Genomic DNA, 14520 nt, shown 5'->3' with positions numbered 1-14520 from the left:
TATAGGATAACAAAAGACTAAATACTGTATTAGATTTGTTGTATATTTCAAAAGGCATAAAAACATACTTGCAAGGTGTGATTTATGATGTTATTTATGAGAAGTCCTCAAACTTAATTATTTGCTTCAAAAATATTTTACACAAAGTACCCACTGCAAACATACACAGTCCCATCTCCCTAATTCTCTAGGTGACTCCAAATATGTTCTGAAAACTGGCCACAATTCAGTCCAGTATATAATCATGGTTATTAATGTACCCAAGGGAGTGACCAGCTCCTCAGAATGAATTGAGCATCCTGGACATGAACTTTTCCTATTCAGAAAACACCACCAATTATTTAGGCAACAGGCAGATAGCAAGAAACTGGCAAGATTGATCCTCTTAAAATCGCATGGATAATGCCTCAGTCCCAAAACCTACCATGATGTTTTCCTGACTTGAAGAACATGTCTCTGGGGAGAATACTAAGATTTGCTTTAGCACTCTGGCTTCACTGCTGAATTATGCAGGTTGACTAAACGTTGTGTTCACTCGGTGGCAAAACAAGGAGCCAAACTGTTAAGTATTGAGCCAGAATTTGCTGTAGCAGGGCATCTAGCAGAGTCTGCACTCTTCAGCTCAAAAAATTATTGCCCAAGTGCAAGCTATAAGAGTGCAGTGAAGGAAACAGGGCCTGTGACCCGAGTGAACAAGGCAACCAACAGGGTATTTTCTTAACCAATGTAAGGATTGGGGAAAAAAGACAGGAAAGTCTGAGAAGGAGGGTGAATTCAATGTAAATCAGCTACAGAAAGAGAAATAAAAGAGGGAAAGAAAGATTGGATGGAGAGAAAAGAAACAAAAATGAAAAAGGTCAAACTTAAAATCTAACATTTAAAAAAGCTCCCCAAACAATTTAAAATCTTAAGGGATGAGACTCCCATCTGCAAGTTAATTTTCAATGCCAGAGGTTTATTGGCAGCAATCAATCATGTCATTAAGAGGATACTTATGCTACTAATTACTTGCAAATATCTACTGTGCAAATACAGCAGCTTCATGACATTCAATGCATGCAATGGTGAGGGAGACAGCAAAATGTCGTTTTCACAAAGTTAACAGCAGAGCGGCGCATCTCGGACAAGAACACTTGGATGTTCGCATTTAAGCACACATCTGCCCCTGGCCTGAAATTGCTCCATCATTTACGCATAAATAATGGTGAGTGCCATTAGCCTCACCATTATTTTGGCAACAAATTCTGGCCCATTATATTGTTAGAAAGGATCCATGTGGAGAGACAGGTGCAGTGATTTAGTATACTATCCTTTCACCGCCCACACCTGGTGTCAAATCCAACCCAAATGCAAGTCTTCTGTCTCTAAAGGCTTCATCCACAGATTCTGCTTTGTTATACATTTTAAAAAATCAAAAAGATCAGTAACTACACAACAGAATTTACACTAGGTGCTTTCCTCCCAGCCCCAACAGAGGGAGAGAGACAAGATGGGGTACCATGTATAGACTATCGCCACCTCTGGGGCTTCATCTTATCCCTGCTGCGTGTACTTACCAACAATGCTTGGGCCTATATGGATATTCTCGCTCCTCCACAGGTGCCAAAATCAAAGTATTTGACACTTGGCAAAAAGAATAAAGGGAGCAAATTCGGGGGGGGGGGGGGGGAAGAAGAATGCTCCAGCCTTCATGAATGTCAGAAGGCTTGATGGACCAGCTGGTCTTCTACTCCTTTTTGGGGAAGGATGTCAGGTGCCCCAAGTGTGGGGAGCTGGAAATTTGGGTAGAACCCATCTCTACCAGGTTTCCATCCCTTAACTGCTGCATCCAACTTCTGATGGACAGCTAGCAGGCACTTTTTCAACCTATGCTCCATTAGCTTTGGCCTTCCCGGGTTCCCCTGGAAATCGTGCCAGAGACAACCTTGCGTATGTCAGCAGTATGTACATCTGCAGGAAGCAAGCATAGTGCCCACCAAGAATATATAAATGATCCATCCTATGATTTAAGAATATAACAGAAGAAATAGCAAGAGTAGGCCATATGGCCCCTCGAGCCCTGCTGTCATTCACTAACATCATCGACCTCAACTCCATTTTCCCACCCGATTTCCATATCCCTCGATTCCCCTAGAGTCCAAAAATCTATCTCCTTGAATATACTCGAAGATTCAGCATCCACAACCCTCTGGGGCAGAGAATTCCAAAGATTCACAACCCTGAGTGAAGAAATTTCTCATCTCGGTCTTAAATGCGAAGAGACTGATGCAGTGATTTAGTATATTATATCCTTTCACCTGCCGCACCTGGCGTCTACCCCTTATACGGAGACTATGCCCCCTAGCTCTAGACACACCAGCCAGGGGAAACAACCTCTCAGCATCTACCCCGTCAATCCCCTTCAGAATCTTGTATGTTTCAATGAGATCACCTCTCATTCTTCGTATCTCGAGAGTATAGGCCCATTCTACACAATCTCGCATCATGGGCAACCCTCTCATCCCAGGAATCAATCTAGAGAACCTTCGTTGCACCGCCTTCAAGGCAAGTACATTCTTCCTTAGATAAGGAGACCAAAACTGTGCTCAGTACTTCAAGTGTGGTCTCACCAAGGCCCTGTACAATTGTAGCAAGACTTCCTTACTCTCATACTCCAACCCCCTTGCAATAAAGGCCAACATGCCATTTCCCTTTCTATTGCTTGCTGTGCCTGCATGCTAGCTCAGTGTTTCTTGCACGATGACACCCAAATCTCACTGAACACCAACATTTAAAAGTTTCTCACCATTTAAAAAATATTCTGTTTGTCTATTCTTCCTGCCTCACACTTCCCTACATTATACTCCATCTGCCACCTCACTGCATCTATCTATATCACTTTACAGACTGTTCTTACAACTTACTGTCCCCCCCTAGCTTGGTATAAATCAGAAAACTTGGATACATTACACTCGGTCCCTTCATCTACGTCATGAATATAGATTGTAAATAGTCGAGACCCCAGCACTAATCCTTGCGGCACCCAACTAGTTACAGCCTGCCAACCTGAAAAAGACCCATTATCCCTACTCAGTTTCCTCTCCGTTAACCAATCCTCTATCCATGCTACTATATTATCCCAACCCCATGAGCCCTTATCTTGTGTAATAGCCTTTTATGTGGCACCTTATCGAATGCCTTTTGGAAATCTAAATATACTACATCCACTGGTTCCCCTTTATCTACACTGCTAGTTACATCCTCAAAACACTAAATAAATTTGTCAAACACTATTTCCTTTTCATAGCATGATTAGGCAGAGTCAATATGGTTTTATGATTTTCTAAGTGCCTTGATACCACTTCCTTAACAATGGATTCCAGCATTTTCCAGACGACTGATGTCAGGCTAACTGGCCTGTAGTTCCCAGTTTCCTTGCTCCCTCCCTTCTTGAATAGCGGGGTTATATTTGCTACCTTTCAATCCGCTGGGGCTGTTCTAGAATCTAGGGAATTTTGGAAGATCAAAACCAAAGCATTCAATATCTTTGCAGCCACCTCTTTTAGGACCCTAGGAGGTAGGCAGTCAGGTCCGGGGGATTTGTCAGCTTTTAGTCCCATTAGTTTCTCTAGTACCTTTTCTCTACTTATATTAATTACATTAAGTTCCTCACCCTCATTAGACCCTTGGTTCCCCACCATTTTTGGTACGCTTTGTGTCTTCTGTGAGGACAGACAACATTTTTGTTTAACGTTTCTGCCATTTCCTTATCTCCCCATAATAATTTCTCCTGTCTCAGCCTCTAAGGGACCAACATTTACTTTTGCTACACTCTTCCTTTTCACATATTTGTAGAAGCTCTTACAATCTGTTTTTATATTTCTTGCTAGTTTTCTCATTCTATTTTTTCGCTGATCAATTTTTTGGTCATCCTTTGCTGGGTTTTGAAACTCTCCCAATCTTCAGGCTTACTACTATTCTTAACATTATAAGCTTCTTCTTTCAATCTAATGCTATCCTTAACTTCTTTAGTTAGCCACGGATGGATCACTTTTCCCTTGCAGATTTTATTTCTCAATGGAATGTATTTTTGTTGAGAATTATGAAATATTTCTTTAAATTGCTCAATTTACCACCATGCTTTTTAATCTATTTTTTCCAATCTACTTTAGCCAACTCGCCCCTCATACCTATGTAATTGGCTTTATTTAAGTTTAGGACTCTAGTTTTGGACTTAGACAAGTCGCTCTCAAAATTAATGTGAAATTCTATCATATTATGATCACTCTGCCCCAGAGGATCCTTTACTAGGAGATTGCTAATTAACCCTGTCTCATTACACAATACAAGAACTAAAATAGCCTGTTCCCTGGTTAGTTCCATGACATTGTTCTGGGAAACTGTCCCAAATGCATTCCATGAACTTGTCCTCCAGACGACCTTTGCCAATTTGATTTGTCCAGTCTATAAGAAGATTAAAGTCCCCCACAATTATTGCATTACTTTTGTTACAAGCTCCTACTATTCCTTGATTAATATTCTGTCCAACAGTATAGCTACTGTTAGGTAGCCTACATACTACTTCCACCAGTGTTTTCTGCCCCTTGTTATTCCTCATGTCCACCCATACTGATTCTACTTCCTGATCTTCCGAGCCAAGATCCTTTCTCTCTACTGTCCTCATGTCATCCTTTGTATATCAGGGCTACTACCCCACCATCTTTTCAAGGCGTCAAGTACCCTGGAACATTTAGTTCCCAGCCTTGGTCACCTTGCAGCCATGTCTCCAATGGCTATTAGGTCAAACCCATTTATATCTGTGCCACTAGTTTGTCTAACTTGTTACAAATGCATCATGCATTCAGATAAAAAGAGCCTTTAATTTAAATTTTTTAACCATTATTCCCTGCTTTGACCTTGTTCTCTGCTGCACTGCTACTGTTAAGCAGAGTGTGACAGGAATGGACAGTTTATTTTTATCCAAATTGCTATTTGGGCGATCACACGGAGATGGGGTGCATAGAAGTTCTGTCCCACCACACTTCTGGTGGCACAAGAGCACTGCTGGCATCTCTATGGTCAATTGTCCAAATTAAAAATCAGAAATTCAACTGAGCAAATCTGAATGAATCAGTAACTTCCATTCCTTGGTAGACATCAATAAAAAAAAGATATGTAAGCAGCAGAAATACCATCCAAATTGCTTATTTTGTTTGGTGACCATTTTCTTGAGTCAGCTGACCACAAACAAAACATTGGATGGAGGAAACTTGCATGGAAGTTTAAGCACTGGTGGTCTGCAGCTGTGCAAATGCATGATATGGAGAAAGGAGAGAGAAGTCAGCAAAACTGAAGCATTAGGCACCTGACAGATTAGGCCTCAAGACAATTCTTTTTAAATAACCCCCCCCTCCCCCCAAATAATATAAAATTAATTTAATCATGGAACATGCCCTGCTCCTGTTGGAAATCTATCCAATAATTTCTGTCTCGAGGCTGAAACCGAAAGGGGCCCACAGCTTCAATTGTGCTGACTTCTCTAGGTCATGCATTTGCAGACAACCAGTGCTTAAACTTCCATACAAGCTCCCTCCACCCAACGTTGTTTTGTTATACTCTTGCCACATTCCCCAATATGGTGTTCCTCCTCTCCCCCATTCCCCAAAGTTATAGAATTACATAGAAATTACAAGAAAATAGCTTGTTTGGCCCAACCTGTCCATGTTAACATTTATCCTCCACATGAGCAGTTGTCAGAGTCCCACATGCCCACTTAGTACCCAGATCCTGGTATTCCTTTTTCTTCAGCCACCTATCGATTCTTTATTTTCATGTCCCACCTCAGGTATATTCATTTTTGTGTTAAAAAATGTGAGTTTTTTGTTGCGCTCCATTTGACCACACTTGCTCACTCAACCACACTTCCGCCTCCTCACAAAATTACATTTCCTGCCACCCCTCAGTCCAGTGCATGTGACTGCTGCAGCCTCCCAATTAACAACAGCAGCCAGATCATGCCAACAGTTCAGCTAGACAGAAAATCTGCACTTCAGCAACAAATGAGCAACCAGTTAGCTGGCCCTGCTGTATACATTTAGTTAGATTACTTTCTTTGGCACTTCAATAAATCAGGAAATTTTACAAATAATCAGTATGGAAAAATAAAACTGCAATAATTTTTTATTAAATAGCTACAAGATTTAGTTATGAGATTTTCAATTTAGTGCAGAGTTTTACCCTGCTCTACAGGTTGGTTTTTGCTTTGAACTGGGGTGACGATCAGGATTCTACAGCAGTCTTCAGTGCCCCTGGGTTAGGCAGGGAAAAAAACATGAAACAACCCAATCCCCAGTCACTTCAGTAACTCCTTCTGGACACTAGGGGAAAAAAAATTATTCAGGCTCTGCTGTGATGCCATCCTGGTAAATAAGGAGTCAACACTCATGGCTCACACTTGAATGATGATCATCACTGAGTAAAATGCCAGAGGACATATGCAAGACTATACCCCAATATGGAATCAGCAGCTTCAGCCAAAGGAGGAAAGGCAGAAAAATGACAAGAAAAAAAATAAACTGCTTCTGAAAAGAAAGGTTCAGTAAATTCAAAATCAATGCACTGGGTCGTTACTGCAGATCCAGATGATGAACCATTTCTACATGGTTTCTCGCTCTCTACCCCTCCCAAAAAAATACAAGTCCATTCATGCAAAACAGTGCGCTAACAGGATGTGCAGAAACAATGGGCTTTATCATTTAAAACGTAATACACATGCACCCAAAGCAATCCCAACTAATATAGGTGTATGGTACGAGTCTATAAAATTTGTAATAAATTTAAAAGCACCAACTTATAAGATAAGCATCAAGGTGGAGCTTTAAAAGTTTGCAGTTCTACCTTTACTTCCTTTTCAATGTAATCATTTAACAGAATCTCTGGGTCAACTCTGTGATCTGGCAAGGCCAGGGTAACTGTATGCAAGGGTCTTCGTTCGGTAACCTTTTCTTGTGCCTTCTTATCACGCCCCTTCTCTCCTTTCAGGAAAACCCGCTTAAATGGTGACACGATTCCAGGCTACAAATAAAAGCACAGGAGCTTCAGTTAAACCCAAGTCTTGCAAAATCAATTGTCAAATGTCTAGTCGTCATAATGGAGGCTTAAGTTATGGTAAACTGGCATGAAATAGAAGTCAGTGGACATCAAGTAGGCTGTTGTGGTGTCATAATACAATTTTTGATTGTTAAGTGATTACCGATGCAATACCACTGCAGTTTTAATATGGCAAAAAATATTTTAAAAACATTGCAAATTTGTGTGCCATGGTGCATGCAGCATCTACTGGTAGCACAAGTAATTCACAGCAGTCAAGGCAGAGTCTACTTTATTCCTGAATTCCAATATGGCAATCCTGCTTCTTTCACAGTGAGCTTACTGCAATGTTTCTGTACATTAGATTTTGGCTTCATCTTTTTAATCCATTAGATTATGCTCTATTTCCTACACTTAGTTTTGCTTCTAAAATTAAATATCAGCATCACACGATGGAAACCAGTGGACAGAAAATTGTGGAGAGGAATATGGTTCATGTCAAAAAGGAGCACCATATCCAAGATGGGAACCATGTGGTGCATGCAGTGGAGACAGGAGCCACAAAAAAGGCCAAAAAAACACAAGCAGCAAAGTAAGAGTTAGAGCACTAGAGTTGGTCAGGCAGATGCTTCAGCCAGGCAGGATCTGCAGTTAGCCAGGAAAGTTGGAGATTAGTGCAAAATTCATGTAGAGATCAGATGGTCGCGCTGTAACGGAGAATAATCTAGGGTCAGCACAAAAGGTCAAGAGTGGCCAGGAGTCAGGACCTGCATGAGGATGGAGAACAAGTGTGTGGAGGCCAGGTGAAAGTCGAAAAATATTGCAGTGATTTATATAATGGTTGGAGAGCCCTTGACACCGGATAAATCGGTGTAGTAACAGCATGAGAGAAGGACGACGACAGCCAGAGTAGCAGAAATTTAAGCAGCAGGCATGACTGGGATGGGCCAGTAGCAGAGCAGGCATAACAGCAGCTAAAACCCAATGGTCTAGTGGAAGAGTACAGTATTAATAAAGGAGTTCAGAACATTGAACAGAATCCTACTGGTGGAAACAGCATCTAGGTGAAGGTTAGAGCAGTGGGGTGAAAGTTTGGCATGTGATTAGGAGTCGATAGCTTTACAACGTGTAGGTTAAGATGTACTGAATATTGGGAAGCAAGGGCCTCTAGCAGGAGGAGACCTAAAGTGAGAATGGGGGGGTGGTCGGCAGTGGAAGAAAGAAAGAAGTGGCAAGATTGGCTGTGGATGGCCATGGAGAAAACTTAAGAGGGGAGCTCAGTTGAGAACTGCAAGCCCAGGGATCAACTTGGGGAAATTGTCACCCAGAATGCCATAACTCATGTCCTTGTCCACACTAAAACTTGCCTCCCCATCATCCTTGCCAAATTCCACTAGCTTACCATGTCCCAGTGAATTGACCAAGGTTCACAGCTTAAGTAGTCAGACCCTTCCATGGACTGTACGCACCCTTCAGTCCAATACTAGCCTACTTCCTCAACAGCTATTCCTTAGACCATCTTTTCCCACCCTCTGGAACACTCCCTCAGCACATCTACCCGATTGAGATTGTTGCTGGGAATTAGGCAATGACTTTTACCCAACTATGCCTTTGCAACCCCCTCCTCGAACTGTCAATTCAGTAAAGCAGGAATGTAAATTGAACAGCACAGCAATGCAAGTTATTTGATTGATTTCAGAGAAGCACTGTATTTCCATTGAATTATTCTCCAATTATTAAGACAAAATTAACATTAACCCACTGGACAGACCACTGTTTAATAGATTAGCAAGCATGGCATGGACAGATCAATGAATTCTTAAGCCTTTGAGAAAACAAACCAGAATTTGCTAGGCCTTGAGCTTTCTTTCCCAAATAAATACTTTGCTTAAACTTGAGGTTGTGCCAACATTGCTGAGCAAGGAACCAAAACATTGGTAATCACATCACTGAAGCAGGCTGTTGCAAGTGAATCACGGAGAGTAGAACACGACCACTATTCTGTTTTGACCTCCTGCTTTCATCAGTTTTTTTCCTGTTCCTCTCATCCCCACCAGAGTGTACCCATTTATTCATGTCAATATATGCTTAGTGTACATAGCTAACAAAATTATGAAGTTCAATGGACCAGAAACAACAGGTTCTACAAACTAAAAAAATACTTGTGTAAAACCAACTGACTACATATGGGACGTGCCTTCAAGCTTATAAGCCGTCGACCTGGTTCGACCCGTGATAGGTAGCTTTTATTGAATAAATGTAATTTGAACCCGTGGATAAGGACCATGTAAACTGAACTCTTACATTTATAATGCAACAATAGCTTAATTTATGCACTTGAAATTTTATAAAATGCAAAATGAGTCAAATAATGATTGAAAATGAACTTGCAAGCTGTGGATCAAGTGCGAATCTGACGCTACCTTAAAACTCCAACAGCAGTAAAGAACAGGAAATTCTGTCACCGCAGTTTCCTTCTCGAGCTGGTAACAAAAACGCCCTTACTTTATGGTGTTAACAATATGCACATTACATGTAAACATGAAACCCATGGGTTATCTACATTTCAGAACTAGGTATTGGATAAATCATGGTATTAAAACAAATTTGCACCGCAATAGATTTTCATATTTTAAAAGTCCTGAATTACTGTTGTAGTTTAAGATATAGAAACAAGAAACATTTAAAAACTGCCTAAATGTCTGACCAAAATCACTGTTAGTGAAGATAGTTTTATTGTAATTATATTTCAGTTAAACCATTAGCTTCAACAACTTCCATTATAGTTGACTAGTAATCCACTGGAGGGACATTTCTTGTATGGTTTTCCAGCTAAACTGAAAGTAAATCTTGACTGGATCAGCAATCTATCACAATCTTGTGGAGTGTTAATTCAATGGATTTTTAAAAATGTTGGCTATGAACTTTCAACTGCACAAACTTAGTTATTGTACTGCTGGGGAATTATTGAATTATGCTTAAATATTTATTACTCTACAAGCCATTTAAGATTAAATTCCCTGTGCTCCTTTCCATATCATAGGTGGTTCAAATCACTGTACAAAAGTATATTAGAGGATTATTTATTGCAGTGACCGGATTTTAAAAGTTGGTTGAATCACAATACTGCTACTAGATCCCATAGAACCTTATAGCACAAAAGGCCAATGACTGCGCCAACTCTTTGCTAGAACAGTCCAAAACTCAGCCCACTGCACAACTCTTCCCCTACAGTCCTGCAACTGCCTATGCTAATATTTATCCAATTTTCCCTTAAAAGACAAAGCATTTCATACTTAGTGTCTATCCATTCACAGCTTTCAGCATATTTCTATTGAGCACATGGTCATGTTTTTCCACCAAAATACATTACCTCAAGACCTTTCCATGTTAATTTGCATCTGCATTCTTTTAGCAGAATTACTTTTTCCACCCTGAAAAGCCTTGCAAAGATACCAAGATCAAATCCTGAAGAAGAAACTTAAAATGTTAAAATTCAAAAATACTGGCGAGTGTTGAAATTTCTCATATTACAGATCTGTCTTACAATACCACTTCAAGAAGAAATATGGCTGGGGCCAGCATGAGCTCACAACTTGTATAAAAAAGTAGAAAAAATCATGGTGTTCATTCAAGTCAAGGAGCCAAATTAGGACAGAGATAAAAATCACTGCTACTAAACTGCAAAGAATGGCTCTGGCCATTCTGCCGTAGAACGCGCCATTCAGTTGGAGCGTACTGCATTACCTGTCCTTCGTAAAGCTTCTACAAAAGAACATTTTTGACCACAAATCAGACAGTGGTCTAACATCCTAGAGGTCCAGTGGAAAAAATGGAGGATCTTGTCAGAAGGTTCCCGAGCAGATTTGTCAGTCATTTGGAAGAATGTCATTACCAGAGCTGTCAAACAAGCAACAAGATGAGACTTAGCTGGTGGCAAGAGTGGCCCTTCCAGTCTGGTCTTTCACATACACCTGCAGTTAGAGCACTACCACATATGCTATCCTTGAACCAACTGCAGTAGGGAAAGGGATCATCCACCTCCTTCTGGAATGTGCACTTGCAAAAAAGTCTTTCTGGTCTGTGGTAAACCACTGTTATTGTTGTTCACCGTTGTTGTTGTTGCACACTGTTGTACCTATGCATGCCTCAGCATGTCTCTGCTGGCTCCGCCCCTGGCTCCACCCACAGGCCCAGGTATAAAGGTGATTGCCCTGCAGCCCCCTGCCTTCTTGGAACCCAGTCAACCACGAGAGGCATGCTCTGTTCTTTGCTAATAAAAGCCTTTAGTTACTCTCCGTCTTTTATGAGTAATTGATAGCGCATCAATTTTATTAGCAAAAACAAAAACGTCGACAACAAATGCTGAGCAGCAGGAGCTGCTGCGAGCCCTCAGACTAACATGCCTGGACCTAGACCCCCAAGAATCGGGTTCGGCTACCAAATTCGCGCATTGGCTGCGCTGCTTCGAGGCCTACCTGCAAGCCTCAACTGTGACCCTGGACGAAAACAAGCTGGAAATCCTGGCCTCAAAGGTGAGCCACCAAGTTCATACAATATTCCAGGACGCGACGACCTACGCGGCGGCTATCGATCTGCTAAAAGGGCAATACGCACGCCCGGTAAATACGGTCTATGCCAGGCACCTCTTAAGATCCCGCAGACAGCAGCCCGGGGAATCGGTGGAGGCCTTCCTACGGGCACTACGGATACTCGGCCGAGGCTGCGATTGCAAAGTAGTATCAGCCGCAGCACACACGGAGGGACTGATCCGAGATGCTTTCGTTGCGGGCCTAAGGTCCGACTACTCCCGGCAGAGACTGTTGGAAAAGGGAGAAATGGACCTGAGAAAGGCAGTGTCCCTCGCGCTCTCGCTCGACACGGCCCACAGGAATATGGACGCCTTCTCCCCTAACCGCTCCGCAACGTGGACGCCACAACCTTCAACTGCTGCTGCAATGTCCAAGGCACAGAAATGTTATTTTTGTGGCCAGGCAAAACACCCCAGAGCACGCTGCCCGGCGAGAAATGCTACCTGTTCCGGCTGCGGGAAGAAAGGACACTATGTCAGCGCCTGCAAAGGTAAAACCGCTAACGCCAGCAGCGCCGCGTGTGAACCATGGGGGCAGCCATCTTGTCCGCCATCTTGGGCTCCCCAGCCACGTGGGGAATCGGGATCATGGGCGTCGCCATTTTGTCCGCCATCTTGGACGTCTCCAACTTCAACCACGGGGGACCCGGACTCAACCACCGCCTCATCTGACGACCACATCGACTTGCTCGACCATACGCTGGCCTCCGTGACGCTGGACCAATCTCTCCCTCATCAACTGCCCAGGTCCATGATGGACATGAGGGTAAACGGCCGCGCCACTACCTGCCTTTTTGACAGCGGGAGCACGGAGAGCTTTATCCACCCCGACACGGTGCGCAGTTACTCTCTCCCGGTCCTGCCGACGCACCATCGGATCTCTTTGGCTTCCAAAGCCCAGTCAGCGGACGTCGGTGGCTACTGTGTAGTGACCCTTTAAGGGGCACAGAATACAAAAATTTTAAACTCCTGGTCCTGCCCCATCTCTGCGCTGCCGTTCTACTGGGGTTGGATTTTCAGTGCCACCTTAAGAGTGTCACATTAGCGTACGACGGACCCCTCCCCCCACTCAGTCTGCAGCCAGCAGCTTTTAAATCGCCCGCCGCGCACCATTTGCAGCCTCTCCACCCTTAAAGTCCCCCCCCCTCCTTGTTCGCTAACCTCACCCACGACTGTAAGCCCATCGCTACCAAAAGCGGGCGTTAACAGTGCCGGGGATAGGAGCTTCATTAAATCAGAGGTAGCGAGACTCCTGAAGGAAGGGATTATTGAAAGTAGCACCAGCCCATGGCGAGCACAAGTGGTGGTAGTGAAGACTGGCGAAAAACAGCGCCTAGTTATTGACTACAGCCAGACGATCAATCGCTACACCCAGCTAGATGCATACCCACTCCCCCGCATATCTGACATGGTCAATCAGATAGCACAATACCGGGCGTTCGACGATTGATCTGAAGTCGGCATACCACCAGCTCCCCATCAGGGCTGAGGACCGCCAGTACACAGCTTTTGAAGCTGACGGTCGTCTCTACCACTTCCTCAGAGTTCCCTTCGGCGTCAGCAACGGGGTTTCAGTCTTCCAACAGGAGATGGACCGGATGGTTGACCAGAACATGCTCCAGGCCACTTTCCCCTATCTAGACAACGTCACCATCTGCGGCCGCGACCAGCAGGACCATGATGTTAATCTAGAGAAATTCCTCCGTACGGCCCAGCGGCTGAACCTAACATACAACAGGGACAAATGTATGTTTCGTACAGAGCGCCTTGCCATTCTTGGCTGTGTAGTGGAGAACGGAGTCATCGGCCCCGACAGGATGCGCCCCCTTATGGAGCTCCCCCTCCCCCACTGCCAAAAAGCACTGAAGCGATGCCTAGGGTTTTTCTCGTACTATGCTCAGTGGGTGCCCAACTATGCGGACAAAGCCAGACCCCTCATCAAGTCCACCTCCTTCCCCCTGGCAGCAGAGGCCTGTGCAGCCTTCACTCATAAAAAGAGATATTGCGAGGGCCACGATGCACGCAGTGGATGAGTCCATCACTTTCCAAGTGGAGAGCGACGCATCCGACTTTGCCCTAGCTGCAACCCATAACCAGGCGGGGAGACCCGTGGCCTTTTTCTCAAGGACCCTCCAGGGCCCTGAGATTCGACACTCCTCTGTCGAAAAGGAGGCCCAGGCCATTGTGGAAGCTGTGCGACATTGGAGGCATTACCTGGCCGGAAAACGATTTACCCTGCTCACTGACCAGCGTTCAGTAGCTTTTATGTTTAATAATAAGCAGAGGGGCAAAATCAAGAACGACAAGATCTTGAGGTGGAGAATCGAACTCTCCACCTACAATTACGATATCTTGTACCGGCCCGGGAAACTCGATGAGCCCCCAGATGCCCTATCACGTGGTACATGCGCCAACGCGCAGGTTGATAGACTGAAGACCCTCCACAATGACCTCTGCCACCCGGGGGTCACCAGGTTTTTTCACTTCATCAAATCCCGTAACCTGCCCTACTCCATCGGAGGAGGTCAGGACCATGAACTGCCAAATCTGTGCCGAGTGCAAACCGCATTTTTATAGGCCAGACAGAGCAAGCCTGATCAAAGCCACGCGCCCCTTTGAACGGCTGAGCGTCGATTTTAAAGGGCCCCTCCCCTCCTCCGACCGCAATGTGTACTTCCTCAACATAATTGACGAGTACTCCAGTTTCCCATCCCTTGCTCAGACATGACCAGTACCACGGTCATTAAATGTCTGAATGACCTCTTCGCCTTGTTCGGTTTCCCTAGCTATATTCATAGCGACAGGGGCTCATCCTTTATGAGCGATGAACTTCGGCAGTACCTGCTCTCGAGAGGTATTGC

The 14520-nt window shown here is 43.9% G+C and overlaps 1 protein-coding gene across 4 annotated transcripts in view; it reads right to left on the bottom strand.

Annotated features, from left to right (window-relative positions):
* The window catches only part of ccm2 (CCM2 scaffold protein), a 95398-nt gene that overhangs the window by 49291 nt on the left and 31587 nt on the right, over nt 1-14520 (bottom strand). For 2 of the 4 annotated variants that reach the window (XM_085997020.1, XM_085997021.1), the window contains exon 2: nt 6877-7053. The exons of the other annotated variants lie outside the window; for them this stretch is intronic. In XM_085997020.1, coding sequence (XP_085853146.1) covers nt 6877-7053 — 177 coding nt within the window. The remainder of the gene's footprint in view (nt 1-6876; nt 7054-14520) is intronic. 4 annotated transcript variants of the gene reach the window in all.

This window comes from Somniosus microcephalus, chromosome 9 (assembly GCF_052327205.1).
Source record: "Somniosus microcephalus isolate GS21.2 chromosome 9, FLI_Smic_1.0, whole genome shotgun sequence".
NCBI classification, from domain to species: Eukaryota; Metazoa; Chordata; class Chondrichthyes; order Squaliformes; family Somniosidae; genus Somniosus; species Somniosus microcephalus.
The sequence above is the reverse complement of the archived record's forward strand: the minus strand, read 5'-3'. Positions and strand labels throughout refer to the sequence as shown.